At 35.7% G+C, this 18,406-nt stretch overlaps 1 protein-coding gene across 1 annotated transcript in view; it reads left to right on the forward strand.

Annotated features, from left to right (window-relative positions):
• Ubqn (ubiquilin) overlaps positions 1 to 18,406 on the forward strand; it is a 249,211-nt gene that overhangs the window by 89,446 nt on the left and 141,359 nt on the right. The window contains exon 4 of the mRNA XM_090403922.1: positions 17,828 to 17,848. Coding sequence (XP_090260048.1) covers positions 17,828 to 17,848 — 21 coding nt within the window. The remainder of the gene's footprint in view (positions 1 to 17,827; positions 17,849 to 18,406) is intronic.

The raw sequence follows: 18,406 nt of genomic DNA on the forward strand, positions 1-18,406 counted from the left end.
TGTGTCAGGCAGACTACAGGCAAGACAATACAAAAGAACAAAGAGGTAGATTATTATGTCTGTACACAAATGCTAGGAGTATCAGAAACAAAGGGATAGAGTTTATTGCCTTAGTCAATATGTTGCGACCTCAGATTGTAGGTATTAGTGAGACCTGGCTATCAGAATCAGATCTACTTACTGGTATCGAGTGTCAAGGGTACGGTATTTTAGGAAGGATAGAGAGGGTAGGAGAGGAGTGGGCATGCTGCTAATGATATTGGATGACTTGAATCCAGTTAGAGTTGAGACCTATGATTGTAGTACTACTAACAATATTTCATATGTCAATGAGTTGAAGCCATCTGGTGTGGTGGAATCTAACAAGACTAATTACATAGTGGGGTGTTGTTACAGACCTGGTGGATCGGTTGCTAGTAATGAAGAAATGCATCACCATATTGAAACGATGAGCACGAAAATAGTAATCATAATGGGAGACTTTAATAATTAACCACATATTGATTGGGTAGCTGTAGAATCTCATGAGAAGAATGAAAATGCATTTATTGAGCTGTGGTTGGACAATTTCCTCAAGTAGCTGTGACAGAAGGAACTCGAAGGCAAAGAGTGTTAGATTTTATTATAGTGTCAGAGGGTGTTTCAGTTAAAGATGTAACTATTCTGCCTCCGGTTGGTAACAGTGATCGTGCGATACTCACTTGGGAAGTGACTAAGTTTATGAATGTTCCATTCAGAAAAGGTTACGTGCTGAACTACAAAGCAGGAAATTATGACCAACTGAGGAGTATACTGAGTTCAGTGGAATGGGATCAGCTGCTGGATAGAAAGAATATCGAGAGTGTATGGGAAGCATTTAAACAACATCTGAATGATGCAATATTAGAATGTGTCCTGTGTGTTTGAAGAATAAATAGAGTAGGAGTCAAATTAGATGTGTCATTTTATTATGCTAGAGATTTGTAAGAAAAGGACAATGTGGAATTAATACCATGTGCATAAGGATGATGTCCGTTATGAATGTTATAAGCAGTAGGCTAGAATAGTCACAACTGTTGCACAGAAAGCAAAGTCTGAGTATGAAAAGAAACTGGCTCTGCATACTAAAGACAACCCACAAGAATTCTATCGATATGCTGGAAGTAAAAGAAAGTATGAACAAAAGAATAAGTCTTCTAAATGCAGATGGTGTGAGAGTTTCGGATGCAGAAGAGGTTGTTCAACTAATGAGTGCCCATTTTATTAAAAGCTATTAACCTGGTGTACGCAACATTGAGCTCACTGTACGCAGGTGTATGAGGACGAGGTATTAGAGATGTTGCACAAATTGAATAAGAATTCAGCGATAGGGACTGATGAGATATAATCACATGTGCTAAAAGAGTGTTCAGCTGAACTGGCCATTCCTTTGACCAGGCTATTTAATATGAGTCTCAGAACAAGGAAGATTCTGCAGGATGGAATGTATGGTAATTCCATTGCAAAAGGGTGGTGCAACGACTGATGTAATCAAACTATTGACTGATTAGTATCTCAGGAGTGATGGTGAAGATTTTGGAAAAAATTGGTTAGGGCCCGCCTTCGGAAATGGGTTGACAGTGAATAATAGCAATTTGCAAGTTGTCCAACTGTGTCAGGCAGACTGCAGGCAAGACAATACAAAAGAACAAAGAGGTAGATTATTATGTCTGTATACAAATATACAATGAACAACATTGGTTTACTAAGGGAAAGTCATGTTTTAGCAACTTGCTCACATTCTATAAGAATGTAACCATTGAACAAGACAAGGGGAATGGATACACCATGATACTTTTGGATTTTCTAAGGCTTTTGACAGAATATAGCATGGCAGACTGCTGCATAAATTGGAGAAAATGAGTCCTAGTTATAGAATATTAGCATGGATAAGAGGATGGCTAACCAATAGATAACAAAAAGTGGTATAAGGGGGATCTGAGTCTGCAAGATCACTATCACTACAGGGTCTCGTTCGACTTCTATTCCCGCAGTGTGATCGCCAGGGTGATCCTCTATCTCCCCCTTTTCTTTAACATAGTTAAAAAAAAGGGGAGATAGAGGATACAGAGAGTGAATAAACTCATAGATGAGTGTTGGATTCTAATTATGTAGAAAATAGAATAAATGTTGTTTGATTCAGAATCCAACATGATTTTCCGTCATAAGAACTATATTTGTAGATATTATTTAATGTAAATAACATAAATTATAATTGATATTATATAACTACCTTAATTATGTCAAATATTTAATTGCTTAATCAAAGAAATGTGTTAATGGTAAATAGATTCTGTATTAAATGTTATTAAGCTGTTTTATTTATTGTTATGTCAATATTGTAAGAACTTATATTTGTAGTTTAACTGCGCATTTATTGAAATGCGATCATTCTATTTATTCCTTTTGTGAAAGCTTAATGTTATGTAATAACTCAATGTAGTTGTATAGCGTAATGTAACATTCGCGAGAATGTTTACGTCTATCGGTTGTCATGGAGACGCGTGAAAATAAACGGGCGCGTGTGAAGGGAGCGTTTGTGGAGAAGAGAGAAATTAGATAGGTAGTTGTAAGAGTAAGTAAGAGTCGGAACGGAACTTTGGAACTATAAGGTAGCAAGGAAGTAAACTAAAGAAGTAGATGTAATTAAAAGGTTCTTAGGGAAGAATTGAGTAGATATTTTTTCCATAAGTAAATCTTATAGTTGGCTGAAAGCAAAGTCAGCCGTAGTAATAAAGGAAATTATTGCCGTAATCGGATAATTAGAGAACTGGACATTCAAAGAAGAATTCTGAATAAATCCAGTCAGTCTACAATTACGACTTATTTCTATACTACGAAAAAAGGAATTGTACGGAGTTAGACTAGTTGATGAATGAAAAATAAGAATAATTAATGTACCTTATAGTTTTTATCTGGAGTTTTGAAGCGTGATTAATAAGGCTTAGTTATAACCTTGGAGAATTTTTATAAATGTGCTTCGCAAGTATGATAAATACAAATTGAAAGTGTGCTCACAAAATATTGGAAGTACTGAAGATTATTTCTGGTAAGGACAGTCACATTAGTTTATTTCAGTGTATGAAGATTTAAGTATTAGTTCCGTTGCGCTGTTTCTAAAATTTAACTGTAGCTTACCATCGAGGCTGAGAGTTGAAAATATAGACATTGAAGTGATATCTACCGTGGTTAATGCCTGTTACGAGTTAATTGTAGAGTATAGTTGAGAGATACAAGGAAACTGATTAATTAAGAATTTCTATTGTAGTAAATTGAGTAAAGAAACTTTGTGATTCTGAAACTGTATTTGTATATGAAGGTTTGGAAGATTGATTTATTGTGAATGACTTGACCTGATGTACTAGCTTGACTGAGTTGTCATATTTAAAAGTGGAATACATGTATTTGTTATATAACCATATATTAAATGTTTTGTTTGTTAATTTAAATATTGTGTTTGCCTGAATTTCTTTTTACTGCACCGTTCACAAAAATTCGGATCTAGCGGGAATCCCAGAAGGAAAGAAAATAAATACCATCGGCCTGAATGAGTGAAAAGACTGCTAACTAATTTTGAATTAATCTTACTAATTCATATAGACTTATCTAAGGATAGAGTGGCGCAGTATAATAGAAATTTCTCTACCCTTAGATCTGTGATTAATTTGCAATTAGTTTTCCTTTAATTGATGAAAGTGACTTTAGCAAGATGGCGGATTTAGAACATAACATGAAAATAGAACGTCACGACATAGAGGATACAGAGAGTGAATAAACTCATAGATGAGTTTCTTCACTCTCTTCCTAGCCATATAGGCTACTCTCTAGGTGCTTCTTCCTTTAATGCTATGGCCTTTGTGGATGATCTTATTCTCGTAGCCTCTACTAAGGTAGGCTAGCAGGAACTCCTTGATCGGGCAGTTGATGTTTTCTCTATTCAAGGCCTTTCTATTAATGTAGAGAAGTCCTGCTCTTTAGCTCTTGTCCCCTCTGATTGTGACAAGAAGCTTAAGGTCTAGAGTATAGAGTTTTCCCTGCACGGGAGGCTGTTGCATGATTTGACCATCCTGGAAGAGTGGAGATACCTCAGTATCATGTTCACCCCAAAGAGAAGGTCTTCTGTCCCTTCTATCCTAGAAGCTGGGATCGCTTCTTTGAGGAAAGCACCTCTCAAACCCCAACCAAGGGGCCTGTTTCTGCTTTCCCACTATTTCCTACCTTGCTTTTACCACAAGTTGGTGCTTGGTAGGACATATATCTCGGTACCATCCCAAATGGACAGGGCTATCCGTTCAGCCATGAGATCATGGCTCCGACTGCTGCCTGACCACCTCTACAGCATATTTCCATGTGAGGGTGAAGGACGGCAAGCTTGGGGTTTTCATCATTTAGATGACTGATCCCACACCTGCGGTTGTCCAGAATCGTGAAGTTAGAACTATCTTCTTCTCTTATCTGCAGAGAGGCTCTCTATAGCCCATTAATACAAGAAGACTTTACGCGAGCTAAAGGCTGGTCCCATTATCAAGGTACCTTAATTGAGTCGGCACTCGCAGAACACGAGATGGGCATCTCGTCTGTACTGTTCTGTAGATGGTGCTCCTTTAAGAGTCATATCTGATGCCTTCCCAGCATGATTGGGTAAGGGATGACACCAGACTCATCCCTGGGTTCGATTTTTTTGACCTTATCAGGACGAGGATCAATGCCCCTGAACAGTTCGATGGGGGTAGTGATGACTCAAGCTGTAGGGCTGGCTGCCACTGCAGTATGACATTGTCTTATATAGCCCAGTGTTGCTTCCGCACCCATGGGGTCTGCATGCAGAGGCATGATGCCGTGGTCTCCATTCTGAACAACCACTTTAAGAACAAAGGTTGGGAGACTGCAGTGGAACCACATTATAGGACCTCTGCAGGTTTGCGTAAGCCAGACTTAGTGATTAAAAGTGATGGTGACATTTGGGTAGTTGATGCCCAGGTGGTGGGAACAATGGCACCCACTAGCCTATAGCCATAATAATAAGGTAAACTATTATAAGAATAACCAAGATCTAGTTCATAAGATACGGGAGGAGCATGAGGCAACTTCGAGGTTTTCCAGCGCCACCATCTCTTTACATAGCGTATGGAGTGCAGATAGCTATAAGGACTTAAAACAGCTTGGGCTTATGCAGAAGGATATAAAAGTTCTTTCCTTGAGGGCCCTACTGGGCACACTGGTGGCATGGCATTGCCACCATAGAATGACTACAGTGATAACTAGAACAAGCATAGGGTAAAACACTTGTAAAGGCTTAGGCCTGTATCAAGTCTGGACGTGATGTAAGGGTAGTACAAAGATTAATAAAAAAAAATAAAAATAAAACTAGTGTTGTACCACAAGGAACAGTGCTTAGTTCACTGTTATTCAATCTGTACATTAATGATATTGGGAAGGACTTGACAAGCGACATACAGCTATTTGCTGATGATGCAAAGATAGGTAGGGTAATCAGGAATGCTGCTAATTTGCAGTACTTGCAGAATGATTTGAATAGGCTGGAATTGTGGGCATGGAAAAATGGGTGTCAGTTCAATGTCAGTAAACGTAAAGTCATTTACTTTGGCAGATTAGGCTAGAAGAAACTGATGTGGGCAGGGATCCTGGGGTGTTAATTGATAGGAAGTTGAAATTCAGGGATCACGTGGCAAAGATTGCAAATACAACTCAAAAGATAATTGCAATGCTGAAACGAACGTTCACATGTAAAGATAAGGATGTTATTTTGCCTCTTTACAAGGCCTTGATAAGACCTCGCTTGGACTATTGTGCGCAGGTCTTGTCTCCTGGTTTCCGTTGTGATTCCAGTATATTGGAGAGAATACAAAGGAGAGTGTTAAAAATGATATCGGGATTGTGGAATACTGAGTATGAAGGCATATTGAGAATTTGTTGACTGCAGACACTAGCAAATAGGAGAAAGAGGGGAGATATGATTGAGACTTACAAACTTCTGAAAATGTCATACAAGATTTCAATTGATGAAATTTTTCAATTTATGGATGGTAGGGATAGGACGAGATGGCATCCTTGGAAGCTGAGAATGAAAGCTGCTAAGAAGGGGTGAGGACTAGATTTCTCTCTCATAGGATCTCAAATTGTTTTGCCAATAAAACTTATTAGGATATCAGGAGAAGAATCTTTCAAGTAATCTTATATTTGGGCCTCTGCAGATTTGGTTAGGTGAATGTTTCTTATATTACACACTGTTCAGAGTTCAATTTTTGAGTGTCATTATTCTAGTGCTTTTGTTAATGACAGATTTATGCTATTCAGAGAACCCTTTAAAGGTCGGCTCTTTTTTGGTTATGAACTGTAGACATAATTTCGAATAATTTTTCTACAACATACGATTTTGTTGAAACGAAAATTTAAACGGATGAATAAATTTTAATAGAGATCTTAAATCATGAAAGATCACACTGTAGATAAACTTTTAGAATTAAGTTCTCATATTTAGAACTCACTCTCCAACCAGCAGTCTTTGTGTTCAAATCCCATGGATGTTGTGATTGTCTTTAGGAGGGAGATGAATTTCATTGCCAAGTGTGAGACTATTTTCTTGATTACTGGAGGCCTCAGGTGGCTTGGAGAAATTTCATGTCTAGTCTCTAGCGAAAAGAGTTTCTGGATTAAGTTTAAAAAAAAAATAATACAAAAAATATTAATAAATCCTTAGCCCACTTACCTTTCATGGGTGGGAGTTACATAAAAAACAAACAAAAAAAAAAAACGTGTAGCTGCAGGTTGACATCAATTTATTCTTCGGCTTCAAACCTACTGAACTTTTTATTCCTCTTTTTCATTCCATCTACCTCTGTTCTCTGGAACAGTCTTCCTCGCACTGTTTTCTTTAAAGACTGACTTCCATCTGTTAAAGAACTGTCTCATTGAGACACCATAAACCATTATTATAAACAACCTTTCTTGGTGACACCTTGATGATGTTTCAAACTTGATGTTTGAAATGATCAGTTGGCTCAGGCAGGTTTTAATTCTTTTCCCTTTTTAATATTTTAAAATGAAATAATACATCGATGAGGAGAAACAGTGCCTTCCATTAAAAAATTGACAGTACCACTTTTTTTTTTAATGCACACTATCCCATGTTCTGAATTAGGATATCAGTAGTGGGATATTAATCATGATATTCTTTCTTTCTTTCTTATAAGTAAGATAATTATTAGGATATCTGCTGTTAATCTCCCACCTTTCTTTAGCAAGTTACTGTTAAAATTACACACACACATGCACACACATGCACATATGTATGTTATTTATTGTAAACTCTGATAACTATCCATGTGTTAATCTTATTAATTCTTACTTTAAGCTGTTATTAATTACAAATTGGCATTATTTTGCCACTTTTGAGTACTTGAGAAGAATAGTGGGCAGTAGTGGCATTGGATCAATTAGAAAAGGATTGAAGATTCATTTATCAATGAACAAAGGTTTATTAAACTCATTAGTATGGTACAATTCAAATTGGATTCCAGACAATAGAAAATGAAGTGACATAGAAGTCTTTCAGGAAAACTTGGATGAAAGAATAAAACTAATATAATAAGTACTTTATTGGATTTCTGTTCTAGGCATGGACTAGTCATTCACAGTGGTTCAGGATAAGAGGATGCAGGGGACTGGAAGTAGAAAGTAATCATCATTCCTCTTTTTGAGTGTTGAAAGTAATAAAAATGAGTATCATAGATATGTTGCTAGTTAAGTGGACCTTCTGTGATGAATCTGCTGGTTCCATACAGGTTGCTATTGAAAAGAGCAGTATGTATGAAAATTTTACAAAGAATCAAATTCTAGCAGCTTTCAGAGGTGTACTGTTGAGTACATTAGTGAAAAAATAAGAGTTTGAAAACTGCATATTCTCTCTCTCTCTCTTTCTCTCTCTCTAAATCTCTAGTGTAAGAGTGATTTAAGAAGAGAGAGAGAAGGAAAGAATCAAACAGTGAGTAGGCAAATTATGAAAAAAAAAAAAAAAACAGCCTATTCTGGCAAATAACTTAACCAACGTATGTGGTTAAGTTATATAATAGAGAGGTCAGAACTTCATGGTGTACTCAAGAAATTAAAAAACAATCTTGGAAAAGAAGACATTATATTAAAAGTTCTTAACTAGAAAGTGTTAAATTGTGATTAATAAAGTTCTTAAGAGAATTTATTCCTTCATAATTTAACACACAATGACCCTATAAAAGAAAATTGCTTGCATCAAAGTGTGTGAATTATATATGTGAACAAAATTAGGATATTTTAAGCAAAGAGAAAATAATTGTGAAAATGTATAAAAAAAGATTGTTATCCCATTATATAAATAGGATACTTGAGCTAGTTGAATTTTGCTGTGAATTTTCTAGGAAAAGAACGTTAATGTATAATTGAAATAGTATAAAATTCCTGAAACTTAGATAGACAAAGGCTAAATTTAGATAGGCTAAATGACTCACATTTTTTTAGCGAGAATTGGGGCTTGATCCAAGGCCAAAGCACAGGATTAAAAGAATTTGCCACAAGCATATCATGTGCACACAGCACACGATGAATAAGCAAAAAAAGAAGAAGACTATCACCAAAAGACACCATATCAAGCACTGTCTATGCATCAGGGGGGGGGGAGAAGGTTACGGAAGGTGCCAATAGGGTGAGGTGATAAAAGGGTTAGGAATCCCCCCGCAAGGCTTTTTTAGTTCTTTTCTTCGGTGTGTGGACTTCGCGAGTGGAGGTACAGTTCCAGAAAGGGAGGGGAATCTCTGCCCCGATTCCCGGCAGAAGAGAATAGAAAGCGCTATGTATCGTGAACCAGAGGAGAATAACTTTATTCCGGAAAAGACAAGGTAGTCTGCAGAAAAGCTCAGAGTTTATGTAGAATGCTTCACGTCGAAGGAGTTACTTTACTCCAAGTATCTCCCTGAAAAAAGGTGCATGACCTGCAGGAAACGAGTAGGCCTATACATGATTGAGAAATCCCAGATACTTTCCCCAGCAAGAAGAAATCATTTTGAGGATCCAGAGACGAGTAAAGAAAGGAACAAGCACAGAACCCACTGTAAAACAGTATTGTTAAATTTTCTTCTTAATTAATGTGAATGAATAATATGTGATTCAAGATCTGAGGACTTAACCAGAGATAGAATAGGACTGTAGCATATTATAAACTGTGAAGGGAAATGAGTGTAAATTTAAAAGTGTTAAACTAAGGATGTGTGTCTATAAGGAGCTAATGCATGTTAACTAGATTTTATTAGGGAGGAATTTGAAGAATTCATGTGTGATATAGTTTGGAGCAGCACAATTGTCAATCCTATATGAGTTACGTGATTTAAAGCTCACATTTGCTGATAATATTTACACGATATTTTGTAGTATTGAATTGAATTTTACCAAATTTTCGTGAACTGTATAAAATGTTAGTATGTTGAATAAACCTTTTGTTTCTTCTAATTCAGTTGTCTGTATGTACTATCCGACACCACTTGTTAAACATACGAACCTAGGCAGGAGATTTAAGTATTGAATTTATGGTCACGATTGCAAAGTTGTTAGTCATTGACGTATATTTGAGTATCCTCTTCTTGTTTAAGATTTCCTCTTTTAAACTGATTGTCCTAAGTGGTGCAGCGTTAACAAATAAATGTCTTAGGACCTTAAGAGAAGAACCTCAGATGCTTTGTTGTAGTTGGATTTGGCTCGACCCCGGGGCAATTCCTTTGTACTTAGACTGTACCACGTGACACCATAGATCGAACATAACGCAGAGAGCATAATTAACAAAGTAATTAATGAAAAAGGGACACAACAAAAGTCCTCAAGTGCCCTTAGAAGAATACAGAGAAAAAATTACATATAAAAGTAACTAAACAAAAGGCATGGGAAGACTAGCAAAATACAGAAAATAAAAATCATAAAGGTAGCATAATGTTATGGAGACATTGAAAAGCATTTAAAAAAATAAAAGAAAGAATCATATAAAAGGAATCTGAGATAAAGGTGACATAAAAACACCAACTATAAGGATATTTTGTAGTAAAGATATTCAGTAATTTGAATATGTCTTGTTCATAGGTAAGTAATACATGGCAGAATTGCTCAGCCAGTTTCTGCTAGTGCTGAAAAAATTTTCATGACTACAGCCAAATGTGGACATGGTTATTACCAGCATACTAATAAATTATATTACACAAAAAATGTGTTATAAATTTCATACAAATTAAATTGTAATATATGTATGGCAAAAGTTACAAATTTCCTAAGGATGTAGTTAATGAATTAATGTACATTGCTTACAGAAAACTCTGTGGAGAGACATTTCAGCATGGAATATGTCCACCCCAAAACTGCAATGCAACTCTCACAATGTTGTACCCTGCTTAGCATCAAGTGATTCAGGAGTTCTTGGGACAAACTGTCCCTACTCTTCCTTCAGACCAAGGATAAGGCCTAGTTTTCTGGAGGAGAATTTTGAGCAGCAATGCATCTCCCTGTTGCATCCCAAACATGCTCTTATGGATTGAGATCTGGGGAGCATGCTGGCCACTTGATTCAATTAATATCCTACAGCACTACTGAACAATCAAACATGACGTTGAAGAATTTTGTTGCAATATCGTTCACCAGTCACAGTCCCTTTTTCCAGCAGTTGTAGTGCAGTGTGTCCATTATGTGTCCATAATGCCATCCTCACACCACGACCCCAGCACTACAATATCTTTCCATTTCAAGAACATTCTCGTGATGATAAGCAGTACCACATTCACACCAGATTAAGTGTCTTCTGGAATCGGAGAAAGACTAAAGCCACCATCTGTAAAGAGTATATTAGCCATTGGTGTCTTGTCCAATTTTTATGGATACACTACCAGCACCACTAAAAGTGTGCTCTATGATGAGCTGTGGATAAAAAGGATTCAGACTAGGCCTTTGGGCATATTGTTGGAGATGTCTTGCCACAGTTTGTTGAGATATCCACGTACTTGTGCTTCAACTTGCCATGGTGCATCAATAACTAAAAATCTGCGTTCATGTTCTGCGATAGAGCAAGGGCGACCTCTTAACAAATGTGTGGAGCACATTCTATCATTGGTTTGAAATGCTGCCCATAGTGTGGATACAACGTTGTGTGAGATTCTAAACTCTGGTGATATCAGTAATTCTTCAGCCTTCTTCAATAATTTTTCCTTGTGAGAAAGCATCTAGATGACGTCTTTGAGACATTACAAGACATCCAAATTTGCAACTTTATTCTTTCATGGAAAGAGCTTCGTTCAAACAACACGATTCACTTAGTACAGTCTTTTGCCTTTTATCCTGTTGAGTTCTAACGTGACTCCTTTGTGCACAATTCAAAAAAAATTTGAATGTGAACCCATTTTCTTCTTGAAATTGTAGTTGTAATCTAAATTGTAGTTTGGATCTGTGAACTGTCTTTTTTTTTTTTTTTTTTATTTTATTTTGCCATTATTTTAAAATGTTAAAAGAATCAACATCAAGAAGCTTTTAAAGGTGAACTGGTCTCTGATATACAGATACTATTTTAGAACATATCAAAGAGTTGAAAAACAAGAACCAAACCTTAGAGACCCATTGGCACATTCTAAATTGATTGATTGAGACAGGGAGACAGTGAAGTTATTTCCAAGGATGAAAAGATGAGATTTTTTTCTTTAATAAAGCACTTCTGCAAGTCAACTGTTAGATAGTACATGGAATATAATGTAATAGTCAAGAATTAGGAAGCTTCCCAACTGGCTGACTTATAATAATTCTGCTGCCACTTATTCTACCACATCATGCCTGGAGGCAGTCCAAGTATGGTGGATGCTATCAAGACCATATATGAGAGGTGAACATTTTCCATCAATGTAGCAGCATTTTTGTAGGAGAGTATCCAGATCTCTCTCTCTCTCACTCTCACACATACACACACACAGAGAAGTAGCACATTCCAATTAAGTTTTATAGCTGTTTAAAAAAAAAATCTCACAAAAACCACAAATAGAAAAAAAAAATTTTTTTTTTTTTTTGGAGGTGGAGGGGGGGGGAATCCAAAACAAACAAACAAACAAGAACAAAACCTTGGAAACTCAGTGACAAACTGAAAAAAAAGTTCATTGAATCAGCCATGCTATGCAGTTGTTTGTGCAGATAGAAAGATATGAACTTTGTAATGTACTCTAGAAGCGAGTGATAGGCAGTCCTAGATAAGAAGAAGAAATCATATCAAAATTCCTGCAATGTAGGTCAGCATTTGACCTGAGAAAATACAAAAAAAAAAATAATAATAATAAATGTAAGGAAGCTAAGGTAGGTGTAAAAGTAACAAAACAGAAATCATTGGGCAACTGTGGTAAAAATACAAAAGATTTAATTGGGCAGTGGTATCTTCTCTTGATAAGAATGAAGGAGAATTTATTGAGTTGTTGCGAGATAGCTCTCTTAAACTGCATGTGAAAGAAGTAACTTGAGACCAAAGAGCATTAAATTTGATCATAGTTAGAAGGAGCCTCAGTTAAGGAAGTGGCTGTTTTGCCATCAGTTGGTGACAGTAATCATGCCATACTGACCTAGGAAAGTAGCCAACTGTATGGTTGCTCCAATTTGGATAGATTACATGCTGAACTACAAAGCCAGATGAAATATGTGACAAACTTAGGAGAATACTATTGTTGGTATTACTGATAATGAATGGGAAGCTCTAAAAAAAGTGCTTAAATGAGGCAGTAACTGAATGTGTCCCTAGAGTTTGTAGAACATATAGGATGGAAGTGAAATAGATGTGCAACAGTATTAAGCAAAAGATCCATAAGAAGAAATGATGCGGAAGGAATGTTGTGAGAATAAGTGTGAGAGGAGTTATGAAATATATAAAGCTTAGGTCAGAAAAGTTATGAGTATTGTACAGAAAGCTAAGTTGGATTATGAAAAGAAATTGGCTACTCAGGCTAAAGGCAACTAAGAAGAATTATATTATTATGCTGCAAGTGAAAGAAAGAATGTGGAAGAATAACTTTACCACTGTTTTTCAAACTTTTCTGGCTGCAATCCACAATAAAAAGTACATTTCACATCGCTTCCTTGCACACACTCTTCCTCTCTGTCATAATACTCTTGTGACAGAAGTAGATGACATTGTTCAAATAATGAGTGTCCACTTAAGATCTATCAGTATGGTGTATGCAGCATAGTGCTTAGTGCTACCACTACATTGGATATATATAGAGAGAAATGCACAAGTTGTAGGGTCTAGAGCTGTTGAGTAACCCAAATAAGAATTCCACAGTAGGAACAGACGGGATAGCATGTATGCTTTTTTTTTTTTGTTTGCTAAAGGAATGTTCAACTAAACTAGCTAGACCCTTTACATGTTTATATAATTTGAGTCTCAGCTCAGGAAAGATCCTACAGGAATGGACAGAATGTATGATGATCCCTTTGCTCAAGGATAGTGCGAAGTCTGATGTGTATGTCAACCTGTCAGTATCTCTGGGATGATTGTGAAGATTTTAGAGAAGTTGGTAAGAAATCACATACAGAAATGGGTTGTTGCTCTGCTTTGCAAAAAAGGAATGTCTAAGCAATTTGCACTTATTTTATAAAAATGTTGTGGCTGAGTTGGATAAAAGGAATGGATATCACATGAAAGATTGTTGTATAAACTGGAGAATATGGGATTGGAATATAAGCTATTAGCTTGGATGGTTGGCCGAGTGGATAGCGTATCCGCTCTCCAGCCAAAAGGCTGTGGGCTCAAATCCTGCCGTGGGCTTGGATGTTTGTGATTGTCTGTGGAAATACCAGTAGTGGTTGACGTAGATGGTGTTGGTGTAGTTGCGGTCAGTTGGTGATTGAATGGTGGAGACAGAGTTGTAGAGCAGGTGCCCTCCTTCAGTGAGTCCTTGGACTCCCTGGAGGTGTCAAATAATAATAATAATTGTCGTTCAGTGTGTGTGTGTGTGTACACTTCATATTTAGAAGTGTTTAGCGGTTATTAGACGACATGAAGGCCAGCCTGGCTGGCCAGGTGGTTAGCATATCTGCTGTCCACCCAAAAGGCTACAGGTTTGAATCCTGCCATGGGCATGGATGTTTGTGATTGTCTGCGGAAATACTAGTGATGGTGGTAGATGGCATTGGTGTAGTTGCAGTCAGTTGGTGGAGACAGAGTTGTAGAGCAGGTGCCCTCCCTCGATGAGTCTTTGGACATCCTGGATGTGTCTGATAATAATAATAAGTGGGTGGCTGACAGACAGGTCTAAGAAAGTGGTATATGGGGGGATGCGAACTGCCAGATTTAAGGTGACCAGTGGTGTGCCCCAGGAATCAGTCCTTGGACCCTATAATAAATCTATAATGTTTAATCTATACACAAATGATATTGGGAAGAGCCTCACAGGAGATGTTCAGTTGTTTGCTGATGATGCCAAGATAGGCAAGGCAATCAGAGATTCTACTCATATACAGTATTTACAGGAGTGATTTAAATAGGCTGGAAGTGTGGACAAACGATAGTGATCAATTCAATGCTAATGAGCATAAAGTTATGCACTTTGGTATGATGAGATATCCAATTGCATATTGTATTGGTGATATTATGCATGAAGAAAGCATAACAATGAGGCTAGAAATCTTGAAGTTATGATGCATAGGAATTTGAAGTTCAAAGGTCAGAAGGCAAAAATTGCAAATACAACTTAGAGAATAAAATTAGAGAAAGAAAAATAGAGATGTAATGATATCGAAGTCATTTTACTTCTTCACAAGGCTTTGGTATGACTGCACCTGGACTACTCTGTGCATATTTGGTCTCTGAGTTCCAAGGAAATAAAGAAGCTGTGGAAAAACTGCAAAGAGAGTTACAAAGATGATACAGGATCATGGAAGTTGATTACAAGAAATACATTGAGAGTATCCAGACTGCAGATACTGGTAGATAGGAGAAAGAAGGGTGATATGATAGAAATTTTTAAAATTCTGAGAGGATGTTATACTGTATCAGTTGACAATTTTTCATTATATGGAATGTGGGGAGAGGACAAGGTGAGATTCTATTAAGTTTGTGTTTAGTTAAGAAAGGGGTAAGAGCTAGATTTTTCTCTCACAGAACCATAAGTGGAATAGTTTACTTGTTGAATAGTTGAATGCATCAGGTGTGAACGAGCTTAAGAGAAATAATGACAGCTAGTAAACTATTCCACTTAGTATAGTTTACATCACAACATCCTGGTAGAAGAAGTTATCAATAGTTTACACCATCTGTATTCTCAAGATAGTGCTAACCTCTTCAGTCATTGCTTCAAATCAAACTTCTTTAAATGGAGCAGCACTATCTACAGACAACTAACTGGCTTTGCTATGGGGTCCCCTGAAAAAATAAATATCATGGATGTGGTAAAATGTTTTGGAGGCTATTGAAAAGTTTAGAAATAGAGGAAAAAGTGCTGTAAAAGGAATCAGATCAAGAAGGTGGCATAAACTGAAAATAAAATATTTAGAATGTCTGGAATAATTTTGAAAAATTAATATATGCAATAAGCAGTGAGAGAAAATATTCAAGATCTTGAAAAATAAGATCTAACACTGTTCAGTTCCTCACTAATTGGATGAAAATTATTGATCAGAAGCTAGTAATAAGGTAAATATCATCATAATGTAATATCATAGTATCCTATTGAATTTACTATGATCTCCATCTCTAGAAAGTGCATATCTGGAATTTGATGATGCTAAAATCTTGTTTCACTTGTCAGAACAATCTGTTTTAGTGAATAATTAGTAAGAACTGGCAGGTATTCATTGATTCATCAATGGCATTGATCTAGAAAACAAGAAGTTACGGCATCAGGTGTGTAAAAAAAAATAGTGTTATCAGTACCCACCATGATTGCATCTAAATTTATTACCAAGGTTCTTGTAAGATTTGACTTACTGATTACCTCTAGACTTTTGAAAACGAAAGTGGTCTTGTTGGTCTGTTGATGATAAATTGATGTACCTCCCAATTTCTCAATTGTAGCACATATCCTGTTGTTGTAAATTCCCTAATTATTTGAAATCTGTTTACAGAATGCACAGATTACATTAGCTAACTCTAAGCAGATCAATCAGACTTGGAAGACCATACCATTTGCACTGAGAAGATGCTATGATAGTGCTGCATAAAAAAGTTTACATTATCACAAATTTTATATTGTTATCCAGAAGGACTCCAGTTTTGAAAATGATCTTTATTTTGGTCTTCTAAAGCAGCGCTTCCCAAACTGGGGAGTCGTTAATTTTGAAAACAAATTTAAAATGTTTTAAGACTAAGTAGATATTTTTTATCTTAAAGAAACGTATTTAATTTTTATTATTTCTTTTTTGTTATTTTTTATATTTTAATGGAAAAAATCACACATTGGTGTTGGTTCACAAATTTATTATGCCTGTATTGCGATATTTTTTCCCGATGGGGCCGTGAAATATTTTAGTTTTTCCAAAAGGGGCCTTTACATCCATAAGTTTGGGAAGCACTGTTCTAAAGCACTTAATACTGCATCAATCCGCCTAGAACTTGGACTTCCTCTGAATCGTTTATCTGCCATCAAACACCTGCTTTTGTTAACCTTTCCTCTCCCATTTTGTTTAATTGACTATACTATCTGAGGTTAGCTCTGTTCACACATTCTTCAGTGCTAATAATGTCAAGTTCCTTCCTCATGTCGTCATTTATAATATGATTTTACAATTGATCCCACCTGTTCACTCCTGATTTTTCTCAGACCTCTCATAACTGTGGTATCTAGTCTTTGATCAGTTGCTTTACTTCTAACCAACCTCTCAGATTCTCAAGTTCAAATTGATTTAAACACTATGTAGTATACAGCTAGTTAGTGCTTTCACTAATTTCTCTCTTATATAATTCTATTGACTCCTCATCATACCACATTTCCTGATTCCGTTATATATTTCTATATTTAATTTGCCATCTTCCCTAAAAATTGTGCCATAATAGTTGAAATGTTTCACTTGTTCTCTGTTCAGGATGCAGCTGATGTTTTTATTGCACATTTTCATAATCTCTTTTTATTGCCAAATTTCATGCCAAATTTGTTATAGCTATCATTTCAGTTTAGTTAAGGAATCTGCAGACTAGTAGTGGATTTATTTAAAAGTATCACATTTGTGTAAAGAGCTAAGATCAATATCTCCAGTTCTAATATCAGGTGTAATGCTACTTTCCTTCACAATGTGATCCATATAGATGATAAATAATAGAGGAGATGGTGTGCACGATTGTCTTATGCCTGATCAAACTATGTTTCTGTATCTCTTTCAAGCCTAACTGCTGACTAAAATATAAATTGTACATTGCTTTATATAATCCAGCACCATGTAATTGTGTTTGAACAATTTTTATCTTGTCATATTCCTCTTTCCAGATCTACAGGTTAAAAAAACTTAGCTTTATATATATATATATATTAGAACAGGGAGAAAGTCTAGGAGTATAACACACATGCACAACATTGTATTTACTATATATCCTGTGACTTTAGTCTGCATATTTTAATATTCTATAAGTAATTCTTAATGGTCTCAATATAGAAAAAGTGCTAATACTAATAACTAGTATTCCACACACATTCTTATTTGTTTTTATTCAATTCTGTAAATAAATATATTCTTCAAAATACTAATTTATTCTAATTTATTAGTTTATTCTGAGTCTGAGATAGCTGAATATTTGCTAGAAACTACATTCTTTTTATTATTTCAGAATACTGATCAGCCAGGTCAAGTAAGTAGAAATTTTTCTGAGATTTAGCACCAGTATAATTTTTTGTTGTTATACTATTTGTGGAATAAAAACTGTTTTAATATAATTTAATATATCTTGATGTTTGAGAGTTATTTAGTTGTAAATTGTACCACAAGTTTTTGATGAAATCCATTCTCACATGTCTAGCCTGCTATATATTCAAAAATATGTTATATGTATCAAAAGGAAAGCTGGAAGCTGATATTTTATTGGAAAATTGTTATGAAGTAAACATGTTACACAGACATATTATGTGTTTACTTTGTTGTAACTACTTGGCAAGTTACCAGCAGAATTATTGTAATAGACATTTTAAAACTGCTTGTGTGAAATTTAATGAATATACCTTCTGGATCTGATATGCTTTCAATTAAATTTCATTAACTGATACTAAATTTGGAAGAAAAAAAAAAAGTTAATACTAACTAAGAAGTAAAGATGTATTTACAGCAAAACACCATTATATTTTTTTAGCCACCAGCTTAATTGATTTTAGAATAAGATTACATGGGTTTTTTGGACCAATAAATTTAATGA

This window comes from Typopeltis vanoorti, chromosome 14, assembly GCF_054136105.1.
Source record: "Typopeltis vanoorti isolate ZY-2024b chromosome 14, IOZ_Tvanoo_1.0, whole genome shotgun sequence".
In the NCBI taxonomy this organism is placed as follows: domain Eukaryota; kingdom Metazoa; phylum Arthropoda; class Arachnida; order Uropygi; family Thelyphonidae; genus Typopeltis; species Typopeltis vanoorti.